This window comes from Pelodiscus sinensis, chromosome 23 (genome assembly GCF_052426305.1).
Source record: "Pelodiscus sinensis isolate ZL-2025 chromosome 23, ASM5242630v1, whole genome shotgun sequence".
NCBI classification, from domain to species: domain Eukaryota; kingdom Metazoa; phylum Chordata; order Testudines; family Trionychidae; genus Pelodiscus; species Pelodiscus sinensis.
In genome coordinates, this window is record NC_143074.1 from 1,428,550 (window position 1) to 1,445,131 (window position 16,582).

At 58.4% G+C, this 16,582-nt stretch overlaps 1 protein-coding gene across 1 annotated transcript in view; it reads left to right on the top strand.

The window, feature by feature from the left end:
• Positions 1-35: 35 nt before the first annotated feature.
• Positions 36-16,582, top strand: part of LRSAM1 (leucine rich repeat and sterile alpha motif containing 1) — a 34,462-nt gene continuing 17,915 nt past the window's right edge. Inside the window, exons 1-11 of the mRNA XM_075906009.2 lie at positions 36-405; positions 4,350-4,534; positions 4,856-4,912; positions 6,119-6,163; positions 7,885-7,962; positions 8,613-8,681; positions 11,460-11,544; positions 13,533-13,654; positions 13,974-14,064; positions 14,561-14,691; positions 16,480-16,509. Coding sequence (XP_075762124.2) covers positions 4,463-4,534; positions 4,856-4,912; positions 6,119-6,163; positions 7,885-7,962; positions 8,613-8,681; positions 11,460-11,544; positions 13,533-13,654; positions 13,974-14,064; positions 14,561-14,691; positions 16,480-16,509 — 780 coding nt within the window. The 5' untranslated portion in view covers positions 36-405; positions 4,350-4,462. The remainder of the gene's footprint in view (positions 406-4,349; positions 4,535-4,855; positions 4,913-6,118; positions 6,164-7,884; positions 7,963-8,612; positions 8,682-11,459; positions 11,545-13,532; positions 13,655-13,973; positions 14,065-14,560; positions 14,692-16,479; positions 16,510-16,582) is intronic.

Sequence of the window (16,582 nt, forward strand, 5' to 3'; positions counted from 1 at the left end):
GGACAAGGGCCGAGCGGGAGGGGGACTCCGGCCGCCATGTTAGGTGTGGGCAAGGGCCGAGCGGGAGGGGGACTCCGGCCGCCATGTTAGGTGTGGGCAAGGGCCGAGTGGGAGGGGGACTCCGGCCGCCATGTTAGGTGTGGGCAAGGCCGCCAGGAGGCGCCGCCAAGCGGGGAGCTGGGTCTCTCCCTTCCCTCAGTGCCGTTCCTGCCTCCGAGTCCGAACCCCGCCGCGCACGGGGGGTGACACGATCGCAGCCCCCTGGCGGTCGCTGTCGGAGCTCGGGCCCATCCCCCCGGCGAGTGGGACGCTCTGGCCGCGCGTCTCTGTGGCGGCGTAGTCACGTGACAGCGCTGCCGGGGGGGGGGGGGGGCCCGGAAGTTGCTCTGGTGACAGCGGGGAGCGGTGAGTGGGGGCGCGCGCGGGGGCTCTCAGGGGAGGGGGGCGCCCCCCCCCCCGTGTCCGGCCCGGGTCTTCTCGGGCTCCGCAGGCCCGGCCGGCAGGCTGCCCCTCCCCCCCGAACGCCCCCCCCCGGCCCCGGGAGGCGCTGCCAGCCGCGGGGGAGCAGCCGTGGCCACGGCGCCCCCGCCCCCCCCGGCCCGGGCCCGTCGCTCCCTGTCCCGGCTCGCCCCGAACGTGCCGGCAGCGCCCAGCGCGGCCCCGGGGCCCTCGTGTGAAACGGGCCGGTAGCGCTCCGGGCTCGCGACAGTCGGTGAACGGGACAGTCGAGTCCCCAGGGGTGGGGCGGCAGCCAGAGCCCCCCGCCAGGGAGCCCCCCCCGTCAAGGAGCCCCCCCCCGCCAGGGAGCCCCCCCCGTCAAGGAACCCCCCCCGTCAAGGAGCCCCCCCGCCAGGGAGCCCCCCGCCAGGGGGCCCCCCCCTCAAGGAACCCCCCCCGTCAAGGAGCCCCCCCGCCAGGGAGCCCCCCCGTCAAGGAGCCCCCCGCCAGGGAGCCCCCCCCGTCAAGGAGCCCCCCCGCCAGGGAGCCCCCCCCGTCAAGGAACCCCCCCCGTCAAGGAGCCCCCCCGCCAGGGAGCCCCCCGCCAGGGGGCCCCCCCCAAGGAACCCCCCCCGTCAAGGAGCCCCCCCGCCAGGGAGCCCCCCCGTCAAGGAGCCCCCCGCCAGGGAGCCCCCCCCGTCAAGGAACCCCCCGCCAGGGAGCCCCCCCCGTCAAGGAACCCCCCCGTCAAGGAGCCCCCCCCCCCCCGCCAGGGAGCCCCCCCCGTCAAGGAGCCCCCCCGCCAGGGAGCCCCCCCGCCACTCCACGCTGCTGCCTCGATCACAGGCAGCAGCTCCGGTGCCAGGCTGGGGCTGGTCCAAGAGGGACTGGCCCCTCGCTGCCTGGCTGCCTGTCGCCCATGCTGCTGTCTCTGATACAGAGGCAGCAGAGTGGCAGCAGCACCTGTCTGGGGTAGGGCTGAACTCCTGGACCGTGCCTGCCTGCCTGGCTCCTAATATAAATGCAGAACCGCGGCGGGGGTGGGTCCCAGTCCTGGCATGAGCTAGAACTAAGCTGGACTGCTGGCCAGCCTGCTAAAAAATGTACTGATGGCAGGTGGCGGGGTGGGGGAATGCATGGAGTCCATAGCATTAACCTATACCCTTTTGCTTATCAGTTAATCGACGACACTTTTACATCCCTAATTCTGCTCTTTGTTCCCTGTCTTTAACCAGTTATTGAACACACTCCCCCAACCGATTCTGTTCATACAGGTGTCTGATCATTCTGTTCCTTACTTTAGTTTCAACCGGTTTGCTGGTACTGAATTGCAGGGATTGCCCCTGAACCTTTTTTTAAAAAATTGGTGTCACATTAGCTATCGTCCAGTTCAGGATGTAAAATCCTGTTTAATCAGATGACGTCTGATGTGGGGGGGGGGGCCTGCTTCAGCCTGGCTGGAATGTCCCCCACCTGCGAAGCAGCGCTGCTGCTCTGGCCGGGCTGGGGCCCCATGTGGGCCGGGTTTGCTCCATCCTGGCTGGAGCGCTCTCATCCGTGGCATGCTACTCCATCCAGGCTGGGCCTGCCGTAGGTGGGGGCTATCCTGGTTGGGCTGGAGCATCCCTTACCCACAGTGCAGTGTGCCCTGTCGGGCAGGGCTCTGCTGCAGTCCAGGCAGGCCACAGGTTAACTGGGGACATCACCCAGCAAGGGAGATGTTTACCAGTAAACCATTAACATCCCTGCCTCCAGTCATCTGGTACAAAAGTTGATTTAAATGGTAGGTTACCACAGTTAGTGGTCCTCGTTTGATCTCAGTTCCACCCGCCAGATGAACTGGCTTCCAGATTTCCCACCCTCTGTTTTCTTCACTGACTCTTGGTTCCATTTTCCTCTCCATCCCCTGGCACCTCCAGCCAGGCTCCTTGTGCACCCAGTTCCAGCCGCCCCTCCCAGTCCCAGTGCCTGCCTCCCTGCCCAACCAGTCCTAGCCTCCCCTCCTTGCCTGACTCAATTGAGCTCCTTGCTCAGCCAGTTCTAGGCTCACCCTAACTTCCTGTCACAATCTATTCCCCACCCAGTCTCAGTCTCCCTGACTCCTTGACCCAGTTGACTCCTTTCCCACCACTGGGGCCCAGCTTTTGTCCCTTCTGTGTTTGGATCAGGCATCTTCCTCCTTCACACGGCCTGGGTGCCAGCCGGAGGAGCAAGGGGGTCTTTAGGAACACAGGAGACACAGGCTCCTGGCTCTCAATTCCAGTGCTACGTTCCACCCTCATCTGGAGCAGGAGCTGCAGATAAAGTCCGGCTTTTCCCCTCTAGCCCTGAATTGGTCAGTTGCTTTGTGAGGAGGCTTTAAGGGCAATCTGTTCACAGTGACAGGTGAAAGTTGTGAGACGTTGGAGCGTGCTCAGCCCTTTGTGAATTGGGATTTTTCTCAAAGGCTTGTAACTCAGCCATGTTTGGGTGGATTTTCACGCAGAAACCAAAAAGCCTTTGGGTCAGCAATGTGCCATCTCCTGGCTGAAAATCACCAGCTTCAAAGCTTGGGAGCACTAGAGTATGTTAAAAGAGCACCAATTAAAAAACAAAACACTCCACAAAGACTTATCTTCCATTAAGACGGCCAGATTTGGATTGGCACTATATTCCTAATTCTCTCGTTCTGCTTCTGGTGCTGTCTGCTCCTTGTTTCGTTGTGATTGCTGGACTGCTCCATTTTGAGGTTATTCCAAGGAAATGAAAGCTGCCACATTGTTCATAAATGTCGTGTCATTACTGTGTTTTTCATATTATATATCTTAATGTCTGGTGCTGTGATGCTCCCTCAGTGTCTGCCGTGTTCACACAGCACGGTGTCAGTCACACCCAGTTCCACGCTCAGCTCTTCTGAGAGAGAACTATTCAGTTACGCGTTGCAACCCTGTATTCCACAGCTCTTTGGGGGGTGGGTACCTGATCGCCCAACAGTGGTGACCCTCAGTGCTTGTTAGTTCATGCAGGCTTCATTTCTGAAGATAGGGTGTGCGAACCAAACGCTCATCTTACTGCTGCGGTTACTGCATGTTGTTTGCAGGGTTACTGGTTAATTCAGGCATGGCCGGATGTGTCCCACAGAATCCATAAGAAAGGCACCCTAGTGTTTAATATGGCAAGACTGTCTGCAAAAAACCACAGGAGTCAGCATCAGTGCTCCAGCTTGAGCTGAGAGGCTTGTGTTCAGGGCCCTGCAGGTTGGACATTAGGAAAAACTTCCTACTTGTCAGGGTGGTTAAACACGAGAATAAATTGCCCAGGGAGGTTGTGGAATCTCCATCACTGGAGACGTTTAAGAGCAGGTTGGACAGACACCTGCCAGGGATGATTAGATGGTGCTTGGTCCTGCCCTATGGGCAGGGGACTGGACTTGACGATCTCTCGAGGTCCCTTCCAGTTCTAGTGTTCTAGGATTCTATGAATTTGTCATCTATGCTGCCCATTCCACTACTTATGATTAAAATGACGCAGTCAGCTCTAGTTTCATGGGCAAAGTTTAGGCGCCTCTGCATTAATGTAGGTCAGCATGTCTGCATTATCTGCTCTTAAACCATTGGAAACATAAATGATTAGATCTTGAAAAGTCTGCCAACTGAAAAGGGGTTTTAAACTGCTAGATGTTCGAAGTGAAAATATTAGTTGTTTACAATTGGAGAAGTATCCTGCTAAAAAGCTTATGTCAGAAAGGTAGTGCGCTAGCACAAGGCAAAGGTGGAGCTTAAACGCGAAAACTGGATGCAAAATAAGTACCCAGCTGGGCACTGTGATCCTTGTGCCTGTATGGAGCCCCATTAACTTCAGGGGATCGTCTGGCAGAATCGGGGCCTAAACCAGGACAAACCCAGAGATAATTTTTTCTTCTTTTTACTTAGAGTGCAATTCCTTAACCCAGGCCCCCTGTCAACACCTGTTATATACACTTCCTAACTCTTCTGCCTTTGATCGCTTTCCGCCTCTGAGACGGGTCTGGAGCTAAAAGCAAAAGATGCCGCTATTCTTCCGTAAAAGGAAACCTAGCGATGAGGCCCGGAAGCGCCTTGAATACCAAATGTGCCTGGTAAGCTTTGAAGTGATGCTTTTTCCTTTCCTGTATCCCTCCTTCTGAATGCTAAATTGAACTCCCAGCCACAGAGCCTGTGGTGGAATTTAGTTTCTTGGTTGCATGACCAGGCTGCAGGTATAGCTGTGGAATACACTTGGCATCTCATACTGGCTCTTGATTGTGGTGGCCATAGCAAAGAGCTGGTTACATTGCTAAAGAGACGTTGGCAGGGTAGTTTAGCCAACATGCAGCAAGAGGTCATTTGTCTCTCAGCATTCTGGAGCTTCAGCACAAATCTCTCTCTCTCTCTCTCTCTCTCTCTCCCTCCCTCTCCAGGCAAAAGAAGCTGGTGCTGATGACATTCTAGATATATCTAAATGTGAACTCTCCGAGGTATGTTCTCTCTGTGAACCTCGGCGTGAGGGGACCTGTCCAGCTGCCTCATTTTCTTCCCAGTACTGAACTCCAGAGTTGTCATAATTCAGAGTCCAGAGACAGAGATGAACGTCTTAATTTATCCATGTTATCCCTAGTCCGTGCCGAATCGTTCCCTCTTGGCTCAGTCTGGCTCCTCTCTTGAAGTGTGAGGCTTCTGCCCCTTTTTGGGAAGCCTTTTCTGTGGCCTAAGACAGTAGTTCTGCACCTTTCCCATATGAGGAGAATTAGCAAGACAGGAAGGGCAGGGTGGTCAAGACTCCCTGACACTTTATTGTGACCCTGAGTGAACAATCCGTGGCCGAATGTGTCTCATTGTCAGGAAATGTATTTGTGAAATGCTAAAGGTTGCAGTTCTCAGCCTCGTGCCCTTAGTGCTAAACCCAGGAATCTCGCCACCTGTACGTGGTTCCAGTACAGGTAGACCAGAGAGTACAAGTCCAGCTGCAGAGCAAGGCCGTGCTCCTAACTGTGTCTCCGAATCTAGGCTGCCACGCAGACTTGGAGCCGCCCAGATTTTGAAAAGCGAGGGCAGTAGTAGTGAGTGAGGAGTTGCAGTGCCCTTTAGAGAGACAGCGTCACATTTCAGCCCCTGTCGGTTTGTGAGACTCAAACCCAAGACAGGCCCAAGCATCAGCAGCTCCAGGCCCCAGCATTACCCTGCACAAATGTGCCACAGGGCTGTGGAACTGGCTAGACATGTGCACTGATCCCAGGTTTCTTACTGTCCCCTGCGTATAGCTGCCAGCATACGTAAAGGCCTCTCCTCTCCCCTTTCCCATTCGGCCAGGGTGTGTGCCCGGGGTTAAAGACACGCCAGGATCTCCATTTGTATAATGACCCATGTGCATGGGCTTCTGGGGGACCTGCGCACTGACTGCTAAGCCAGCCCAGGCTTGGACAGCTGCCCGCACCTAGCAGCCCGTTCTCTGTGACCTGGCGTACGGCCCAGATCCCCGGGTTGAGGGCCACAGCAGTGCAGGAAGTGCTGGGACGTGGGAGCTGCTGTTGCCTAATGACGGGGACCAGTGATCTTGGTGTCATTTGCATTTCAATGAAAGCTGATTGTTCGGTCCGGCGGGCGCATACTTTCCAAGGGCATGGCCAGTGTTGGGACATCGCTGTGCTTGTGCATCGTCGTGACCCATTTGTGCTTCGTTTCAGATTCCTTATGGGGCTTTTGCAACATGTAAAGTTTTGCAGAAAAAGGTAAGAGAAGTGTAAGTACTAGCGGTGTTCTTACGGTGTGAGCGCCTGTCCCGAGTACTTGGGCGCTTACATGATGTTTCAGGGGAAGGTGGAATCTCGGTCCTAGGGCACTGCTGGGCCAGTTTGCACTCGGCATTCTGTTAGCTCCCCTGCTGGCACTACACGTGGTGTCACTCTGCTCTGGTTCCCACTCAGACCCCGTGCCAGCCTCGCTTTGCTTTGCCCGTTCTCTCACGGTGCCCTCCAGCTCCACCTGAGCGAGTGCCCTGGAGCGTCCGGCCCCTTTCCCTGGGCACTCACCGAAACTCCAGGTTCGCAGTCTCCAGAGGGAGACGTACACGCCCGCCTGTTCAATTCAGCGTGGCTCAGTATTACAGCACTGAGCTAGCTGGCCGATAAAACCAAGAGGCGTTTATTAACAGAGGCCGAAGTGACACCGCAGAAAGATAACGGAACAGAATTGGTTCAGAATAAAGGTCTGGCTCACTTCTAAGTGACTAAACGTAACGTTTGCAGGCTACGGTCCTGTGGCAAAAGCAGTTTTGTACCTTCAAAATCTGTCTGAGAGCTTGCTGGATTTCAGTCAAAACCGGGATCCCCCGTGGTCACGAATCACTCCTCTCTGTCAGACCTGGAAAACAAAACGTCTTTTTGCTTCTCCTTGTATTTCCCCAGAACTCATAGTTTTGACCCCAGAGGCAAGACAGCCCCCTGTAGTTTTAGTCTTGGGTGTTTTCCCAGGCTGATTTCACACTGCCGCATCCCCAGCCTGCCTTTTCCTGGTGACTTCCAAGCAAACAGAGCTCCCATCATGGTGACTTTTGTATTGCTTGAACCTTCCTGCTGAGGTCTCTGATGTAAATCGCTATTCCTGTGTCTAGGGCATTGTAGCTCTACATACAGCTTCTTCCTGTCACCCGTCCATACAGCGCGCAGCACTTACAGTGACCAATAGGTCGCACTCCCTTTGGGGGACATGGTGGGACTCAGGCCAGCCCCCATGGGGGCAGGTAGGAAATGCCACCCAGCCCCTTCCGGCCCCAGCTCTCTGTGTTGCATGTAGCCCTAGCCCCTGCCTCAGCTCCTCTCCTGGCTTTGCGCTAGACCCAGCCTTGGCTGCTGGCCATGGCTCCATTCCTGGCACAGGGACAAGGCTGCTGGCTGGGAGTGGAGCCACACTTGGTTGAGGGCCCGGCTGCTGGCCCCCACACAGCCTGGCTGCAGCTCTCCTCCCGCCCTCAGCCTTGGCCCCTGGCTGTGGCTCCACTCCAGCCCTAGCCTCAACCCCCACATCCCGCCCTCCTAACCATCCTGGCTGCTTTGGGGGCTGCTGTGCTAAGCCTCCGGTTAGTAGCCCACGTGATCTTCCTTACAGACTAATACTCTGACAGGCCTGAAGGGCACTGCTGACAGACTAGGGCCCCCCAGCGGGCCTCTGTGTCAGGAGAATCCTTGCTGAGCCTCTGCAGAACGAACCTGGATCGAATCTCATCTCCTGCTGCCTTAGCCTGCATGACCTCAGGCACCACTGAGCCGGAAATGATCTAGATCCCCTGAAGTCCAGCTGCGCTGTCTGTCTCTGGCCTGTTCCACTCACGCGAATAAATATCGGTTTGCGTTGAATCTCCTGAGCGCCCCTCACCAGAATGCATGCCGGGGGGGGGGGGGGTGCAGGCTGTGCTGTCTCCCGTCAGGTGACTCCAGCGTTCTGCTCTCTGCAGGTGCTGATTGTTCACACCAATAACCTCACCGCTCTGGTTCCGAAGTCCTGCAGCCTGCTGAATCTCGTAACGGTGAAGGTGAGTGGCCCCGGGACAGCGTTTCTCTTCGGCAGCCCTCGGGGTTACAGAGCAGAGGGAACCAAGCAAGTGTCTCACCCTGGGACTGGCAGCGCGGGGGTGCAAAGGCTGCTCCCCTGATCTCCCGCCTTCGCCAGGCTCCTGTCACTGCACTGTGGAATCCATTTGTTGGCAGAGGCTGGGATTGTCTTGGCACCCTAGAAATGCAGGACTGGAGGAGGTCAAGTGAGTTCAGCCAGTGCAGCCCCTTGCGCTGAGGCGGGGCCAGGTAACCCTAGGCCCTCCCTTCTAGCTCTTTGTCCAGCCTGTCCTTAAAGGCTCCCCGCGACCTCCCTGGGCGACCTGCTGCAGGGTGAGCGCTCTGTGGAGGTAGGACGCTTTTCCTCGTGCAAACCTCAATCTCCCTTGGCCAAGCTGAGCCAATTACGACGTGTCCTGCCTTTGCTGGACATGGGGCCGCTGGACCACTGACAGGAGACAGGTGCCCGACTCCCCGGGGAGGCAATAGGAGTTGGATACCTGATGTTTTTAGAAGTACCAGGTTGCAGCCTGGCAGTGACTTTCCCTGCGGGGTAACTCCTCTCCTCCTGTGCCCAGCTGGGGCACCTCGCCGCGAGCCTGCTTTATATCGGAATCTCCTCCTGTCCTAGGTTTTGGATCTCCATGACAACCAGCTGGCATGGCTTCCTGAGGATATCGGGCAGCTGACATATCTCCAGGTACGGGGTTTGGAGGTTGAGTTCTGGGTGTCTGCTTTAAGAGCCTCTTTAGCACAGCATGATTGGGCTTTATTGCCGTTAAACAGCTAATCGGTATTGTAACTAATAGTCCTCAGTGGCTCGGGTCCTTGTCACTCTCTCGACGTCCCCAGGGGCCAGGTTAATGGCAGTGAAACATGGCAGGACGGGGCGTGGCAGGTGCTTTGCATTCCTGGGGGGAGTTTAACAGCACTCTGCTCTCACTGGCCTCAGGCTAGGGCAGGACTGGCAAACCAGCTGGCCACCACACGTGTGCCAGAGGCAGAGGGAGGCTGGAGTTTCCAGCCCTGTCGCCTTCTGGAGTACTCAGGTCCTGCAGCGTCTGTGGACCGACTGTGTGAAGAGCGACGGTCCCAGTGTGCCTGTTGTAACTCTAGCAAAATGCAGGACAATGTAGCACTTTAAAGACTAAAGCACATCCTGTCACCGCTGGAGGAAGAGCAGACTTGCATTGGAGTTCATGACTCCCTCTTGCTCTAGGAAGTTACCGGACATTCCGTGCTGGGACCTGCTGCAGCACAGGGCCCCTGTCTCCTGAGAAATGAGGAAGAGCATTAAAAGGCTTAAAGTATGTGCACGTTGTACGTTGTATGGAGGGGCACGTGTCCTGCGAGAGTCCTGCCTTCTGCAGGGACCTTGGGAGCCCTGTTCCGTAGACTGGGGAGCTGTGTGTCGTGGAGGAGGGAGATGGGCTCCCCGGCTGGGGCGGGATTGGACCGTGATGGGACCAAATGAGCGGAGAGCTCAGCAGCGTGCACTGATTGGGCGGTTGCTCTGCCCGTCTGTCGGGAGGCGGTGCTCTAGCAACAGAGGCTAGGAAAGACGTTACATCTGGAGAAGAGGGAAATCAGCATCTGCCAGTCGGAGGAGGTGGGACTTTGCTCCATGTTCTGGCGGGGGTCTCCCCTAGGGAGCACTGAGCTCCCGCAGAAGTCTCAGGCAGGGAATAATGGTTGCAGTGTCTCCCGAGACAGACTGCGCCAGGACTGATGGTTTTAGACTGGCCCTCCTGCAGGTTACTGGCTGATGTGTAGGTGAACTTAGTTCCATATTGTGAGATGCCAGATCAAATATGAATAAACCAAGCCACTGAATTCTGATCATGCCCGTAGAGCAGGGTTTCCCAAGTGGTGCTCTGCAGAACCCTGGGTTCCGCGAGAAAATTCCATTCCAGTCGCATTTGATGCATGTTAGTTTTTGAACTTTATTTTTTGTACACATTAAATGTGATTTGTGTTTTGAAATATGTGCAATTAAACTGAATGAGCTCATGACCTCGCTTAGCATTTGTTTATTATTAGCCTTACTTGTTTGTGGTCTGCCTTTTCAGCCCTGTAGATAAGATTGTTATTAGGGGTTCCGCACGATTCTTCCAAGTTTAAAAGGGTTCTGTGGCCAAATCAAATTGGGAAACGCACCTAGACCAAGGTAGTCAGTAGGCGACCATGGGCCAGGTCCAGACCCATTTCAGGGGACTGTGCAGGTCAAATGAGTGGAGGCCAAGCAGGGCTGAAGCCATATGGAGCAGCCCCCCGGCATCCAGGAGTGGCGGGGGCGGGGCAGTGGGAGTCCCTCTGGGCAGGGAGCTGGCTGGCTATTGGCAGGTTTGGGGGAAGCTGGGTCACTCAGCCCACCAGGTAAGAGGGGCTGCCAGGCCTCTCTCAGCCTGGCGCCCTGCCCCCGCACAGGGCCTCAGAGCCAGGCCCTGGCTCCCTGCCCTGGGAATAGGGGGAAGCCAACCAGAATTGAATTAAGAAGATAAGCAGTAAGCCCAGGTGTATTACACAGCCCTGTATCTGCTGGTTGAACAAGGGCACTTGTGGTGTCGAGTCTGGATCTTGACCATAACCTTGGCCAAGAAATTTGGACCTTGACACAAAAATGGACTGCATCTGCCCTTGACCCTGCCGCTCCGGAGAGAATTCCACACTACTGTGCACACACAGAAGTCCCGTGCCCTGCAGGGTCCCCCCCGTTCCCACAGAAAATACATTTCTGCCTCAGAAGTGCTGCCGTTCCAGCTCTCACTTACCAGGAGCTGCTCCGAAGCCAGAGCAGCTAGCAGAGAATTCCCCCAAGAGTAGCCCTGGACAGCTATGGGTTACTCCTCGGCCAATGCATCAGTAAATAGCAGCCGCCTGATCATCTTCGTGGCTGGCTGACCCCCCAGGTTGCCAGCGTGTTAATCGTGCCTTGTGTGTGACTTCAGGCTGGCTGGTTTTTCTGTGCAAGCAAAGGGAAAAGCTGGGCACTGGGCCACAGCAGCAGGCCCGGCTGTTTCCTACGTGCTGCCCCGGACTCGGCTCCGTGTTCTGTTTTCATCAGTGAAGGGGAATCATCGTTGTTCTGAGAAACTGGCTACGCTCTGGATCTTGCTCCTGAAGCTAGAGCAGAGCCAGACACTCAGGCCATGTCTACACGACAGCCTGCGTCATGTGTCAGCAAAACGTATGGCGCTCCAGGGTGTGAATATTCCACATGCTTCCGACCAGCTTGAGTCACACGGACGTAACTGCACCGCTCCAATGCTGGAGGGACCGTCCACCGACAAATCCGTCGGAGCTTTTCCCAGCGAGGCCAAGAGGGTGCTCTGCCCTCTGGTCAGCGTCCCTGAGTGACTGGCTCGAGCAGTTCCGAGCCCCTCGCGCTCCTGGGCACCCTGGCACAGCACAGACAGGCAGTGGTTCCAAGGTTTACAGAACAAATCGCCTGAATATCTTCTCTCTCTTAACACCCTAGGTCCTAAACGTTGAAAGAAATCTCTTAAAAGCTCTGCCGCGGTCAGTAGGGGACCTCTCCCAGCTCCAGACCCTCAATGTGAAAGGTATGGCAAGGCTGGGCACCCAGAGACCAGTGCTGCAGCAGCCTGCAAGCCATGCCAGTCTGCATGTAACTGCTGTGTTTAAAAGCCACATGGCACGTTCACACCTAGAATTCCTTCTGGTGTCTCCCTCCTTAGATGAGCAAACGCTATTGTTTGTTCAAGCTGTCCAGCATTTCAGGATCACAGTCCTGTGCCGGCTCAGGCCAGCCGTTCTAGGACAGCTGTGTATTCGACCTCCCGGGTCTGCATTTCGCCCTAAGGCTGCCCTTTGGGCACTCTGCTTTAGTTTACACGGCCCTTGACTCTCCCAAGCAAAGAGAGGCAGTCTGCATCTGTGTCTGTGCATGGCGACTTTGCCTGCTGGAGGGCAGGGGAGGGTGTGCTGGGTGGGGGACTGTTGATCTGTCGGGGGCGGTGTCCTTCACATGTGCTGTTTGCCACCTGGACTAGTCATTTCCTAGATTTGGTGGGCTTGTCCCTTGTACAGAGCCCATTAGCACCTAGCGCTTTGTTTACTAAGTTTGTGCTTGGGAGTTTCCTTTGCACAAACTCTTCTCTGCTGAGTAGCATGTTTGGTAGTGTGTAGCGCCGTGGGAACAGGAGCCTGCCGGGGGAGTCAGGCAAGCAGGAGAGGATTGAAATGTCTGAGTGCTGGGATTGTTTCTTAGGCAGGGGGATGCGCCTCTTGTCCCTGGTCTCCTATGAAACCCCCTGCGCTGCTCCAGGCATAGGTCAGTGCGCTTTTCGACTAGGCTGGTAGAGGGCCCGGAAGCAGTAGATCTGTGCTGTTGAAATGCCCCGTTTTAGTTGGGTTGTGATGATGGTGTTGGGGGCGTGGGAAGAGCTAGACGCTGCTGAGAGACGAGTGAGGGGTGTAGCCATAGAGCTCTCTGAAAACCTGTCTCTGACGCTGTGTAGCGCGCCACAAGGAGGGGGGCAGCGGCAGGTGTGCGCTAGCAGCCTGCGCTAGCCGGGCTCTAAGATAGGCCCAGCCAGATAGCCCTCCAGGCCTGTCGTCTTTGGGATCCAGAGGGCCAGCCGTCCCCCAGAGCCGCAGGGGCTTAGCAGAGCCGGGAGAAGGCTGGTAAGGGGAGCAGTGTGAGGCAGGCTGCTAGGCACGGGAGGGTGAGGGAGCGCAGGACTAGCTGTGTTGAGCTGAAGCTCTGCCCTCTCTCCCTTAGCTGCATAGTCCGTGTCCTACCCTCCCATCCCACGTCTTTGCAGTGGAGCGGAGACGTTCCAGCCCGGTGTGGAGCCTCTTCGGGTACATCTGCACTGCACCCCCACAGCAGCACGCCAGCCCGGGGGTCACTGACTCAGGCTGCCGTGCTAGCAGTGGAGCTGTCCCCTCAGGCGGGGGTCAGGGTGCTGAGACGTGCCCCCCGAGGCATCCCCAGACTCTGTGTCTCAGTGAGCGCGGCTGCGGCAGGAGAGTCAGTGGGACTGATCTGCCCCCTTCCCCCACCATGGAGTGCTTGGAATAGCTGAGCCGGTGAGTCTCAGGCCGGGCATGCGGGATAGGCCCCGACGGCCAGCTAAGGCACATCACAGAGCACTGGCCCGGCCAGAGAGCGTGCACGGCGCGCGCTTCAATAACCGGGCTGGAACCAAGAGGTCCTGCGAGCTCAGAGACTAAGAACTGGCAGCTGGCGGGTCACCCCTCGGGATCCGAGAGCAGCAGGTTAGCTGCTCGGAAGGGCTAACTTCTCGCCTCCCCCGTGGCTCTGGGCAAGTTTTGGTGGCTGTCCACAGCCCTGTGCCCCAGCCTCTCCTGTCTTTTGGCCAGCCTCCTTGGGCTGCTTTGAGCCCCGTTTCTGCAAGCTGCCCAGCACAGGTACGTCCCGCAGGCCAGGCGATGGGGTGCACAGTACGCTCTCTGGCCAGTAGCGAGGTAGCTGGCAGCTGAGGCTGGGGCTTGCAGTTCAGAGGGGTGGGTTCTCTGGAGCGTGGCTCGGGGGTGCACTAATTGGCGTCCCCTTTCTCCCCAGGTAATAAGCTGAAGGAGCTGCCTGCTACCCTGGCTGGGCTGCGCAGCTTGCGCACGCTCGACATCAGTGAGAACCTGCTGCGGGAATTGCCCCGGGCGCTGGCCCACATCCGCACGCTGGAGGTATGCAGCCCCTATGCGCCGGCAGCACCAGGCGCCCGCCCCAGGCCCGGGAGCAGTGCGGACCCCCTGCTATGGTGACTCAGTTACTTGTCCCCGGTGGAGCTGGGGGACACCCTCCCTGTGCAGATGGGGCCGGTTTTCTCTGCCCAGTGGCACCCTCCACGCACGGTGCCTGTGAGCGCGGGCTGCCGGGCGGATCTAATGGGGTGCGGAGAAAGTCCGGCAGGGAGCTCCCCAGGATGCTCCCCTCTCCTGCTGCTGCGGGCCTGGTTTGCTGGGTGGGGATGAACGCTGGCGCTCTGTGCTCTCTCTTTTGGAGGCTCTGACCCTGGATGCTTCGTCCATGACGTACCCGCCGAGCGCTGTTTGCAGTGCTGGCACCGAGTCTGTCCAGCGGTTCCTGTGCCAGGGTAAGCAAGGGGAGCAGCCCCGGCTAAGCCCCAATCCGGTCCGGCCCGGCGCTCCAGGCGGGTCTCTCCCAGGCAGCCCCAGCTGGCACGGTTCTCCGAGCGACGCTGGAAGCTTGTTCCCTGTCCCACTCAGCCCCCCTGAGCTGCGCCCTTCCCCCACAACCCTCCCTCCAAGCTCCTGCAAGACGAGCGCTCAGGGTGGGCCAGAACCGCAGCGTTGCTGGGAGAAACCCCCCAGGCTGCCCCGTGGAAGTGGGTCTGGGGACTCCAAGTGCACCAGAAGGAAGATTTGTTTGTCCCTCCGGAGAAGGGCACCAGTGCTCCGCCCGGCCCGCTGCTGGAGGCCGAGATGAGAAGCCAGCCTAGCGCTTCCTTCGGAGCCTGCCACTGCCAGCCCCACTTCTGGCCCTCTGCCGGGGGAGGGGGAGACCCCGACTGCAAGCAGGGCCTCCCTGGGCCGGCTCTCACCCACATCCGTGTGTCTGGTGTCTCGCAGAGTCTGGGGTCCAGTACTGCCCCCCCTCTCAGTACCTGCTCCCCGTGCTGGAGCGGGATGGGGGCGAAACGTCCGTGGATGGTGCCGAGAGGAGCGTGCATAGGTACATGCAGGAGGAGAGCCAGTGGCAGGTGAGGCTCCCGGCTGCATGCAGCACAGAGCACAGCGCTTTGCACCTCTCAGCACCTCCCGCCTGCCGACGGCCGTGCGCCTCCCCTCCCCTCCCCTGGCTGAACAGAGTGAGTCTGTGCAGCACCCTCGTACCCGCCCACCTATCCGAGCCCTGGACCGCAGCCCCGCCCCGCTGCCCAGGAAGCATAGCGCGTGTGGTACGGATCAGGCCCACGTTTGCCTGCGCCGTGTTCATCTCAGGTCAGCATCTTGCAAGCCAGGAGGCGGGACGCAAACGGGATGCACCGGGGCTCCGGGCCGTCCGGAGGTTGGGCCTTAGAGGGGAGCCCCGCGGAGGTCTTGGGTTGATCCCGATGAGCTACCGATGAGGGAGACTCAACGCAGAGCCCGTCTCCCGCACGCTGTCCTGTCTCATCCTCCCCGGGTGCTCTGGGCAAACCAGCCTGCCCTGCTGCTTGCTTGTCCTCAGAGGCCAGTGCACCTAATTGCACTTGGCCAGCGCTGTGTAAATCCAGGGTTACTGCGCGTGGGCAGCAGATCTACACCGAGCAGAACCTGGCCCATCGGTGTCCGTCTCTGACATCTCAGACCCTTCCATGGCTCCTAGTTGCACTGGCTCCAGGTGGGCCCCAGGGCAGCAAACGCAGGACCCAGATCCCTACCCGTATAGGGCAAGCAGGGTGCAGGGCTGCCTGCGGAAGAGCTTTCTCCTTGGGCCAGCATCAGCTATTTGGGTGGGGCTAGATCCCCTTCCAGTTACAGGTGCCCTCCGAGCTTAGTGGGGAATCTCCTGCAGGGAAGCAGGCAGCTGCAGAGCCGCCTCCCCCCTGGTTTTGTGCAATGAATGAAGAGATTGGATTGGATTTGGGTTTCCGCGCCGCCGCCTGCAACCCCAACGTCTCCAGGGCAGGAGAACCTGAAAGTGACCGGCGAGCAGGCTGCAGACTGGGCACGGGGAGCTTGGTGCTACCCCCTTGGGTTGCCAGGCTCATAGCCAGGGGGGCGCCTCCTTATCTCCGGTGTAGAGATGGGAGCTCTGCGTGTTCGCAGCCCCTGCCACCTCTCCATGGAGTGGGGCAGCGTCTGACGAGTCTCCACTCACAGCCAGGGAGTTACTCTGGACTTACACCAGGGTCTGGTGGAGGGAGCGGAGGCACCTGTTACAGCCTGGTCTGAACCTCAGTGGCCCCAGCTGGAGCAGCTTTCCAGCAGGTTGTGAATCTCAGCAGCACCCGGCTGAGCGGGGGGCGCTCCCCCCGTGTGGCCGTGCTGGGCAGCGAGCTCTCAGACCGGCGCAGTGGCCGTGGCCGGGCCGTTTCCTCTCTAATCCGGCTGTCCCGTTAGCAGGCTGTCAGGCCACGTCTGTGCGCACAGCAGGGTGCGGTCGCTGTGCTGTGCTAGAGCAAAAGCCTCCTCCAGTGCTGGAAGGGGCTTTCTCTCCGAATACCCACATCCCCAGGCGGCAGGAGCTTTCTGCCTCCAGCCCAGCTGCATCTGGCCCGGGGCTCGGGCCGGCACGTGTGGATCACTGGAGCTCTGGGAATCTGGCTGTGGCGTAGGCCGGGCCGTGTCTACACTAGAGAGCGTGCAGGGGCGCAGCCGCTCTGTAACGACTCCAGCTCCAGCGAGGTGGGAGCTCCTGCCGGCACGGTGCTGCCCATACTTGGTGTCACTGGCGTCGCGTGCGGGGGGGTTCTCAGTTCCACCGCTGCGAGGGACAGCGCGGCCTAGCGAGCGCAGCCCCCGCAGTGAATACCTCTCTCCTAACGACTGCGCTTCCTTTCCAGAACAAATTCTCCGATTACGAGAGGAGGAAGGTGAGGACACCCCCCCCCGCGGGGGCCTTTTCTGGGCGCTCTGAGTGTGCTCGCTTCTCTCTGCCGGCTGAGC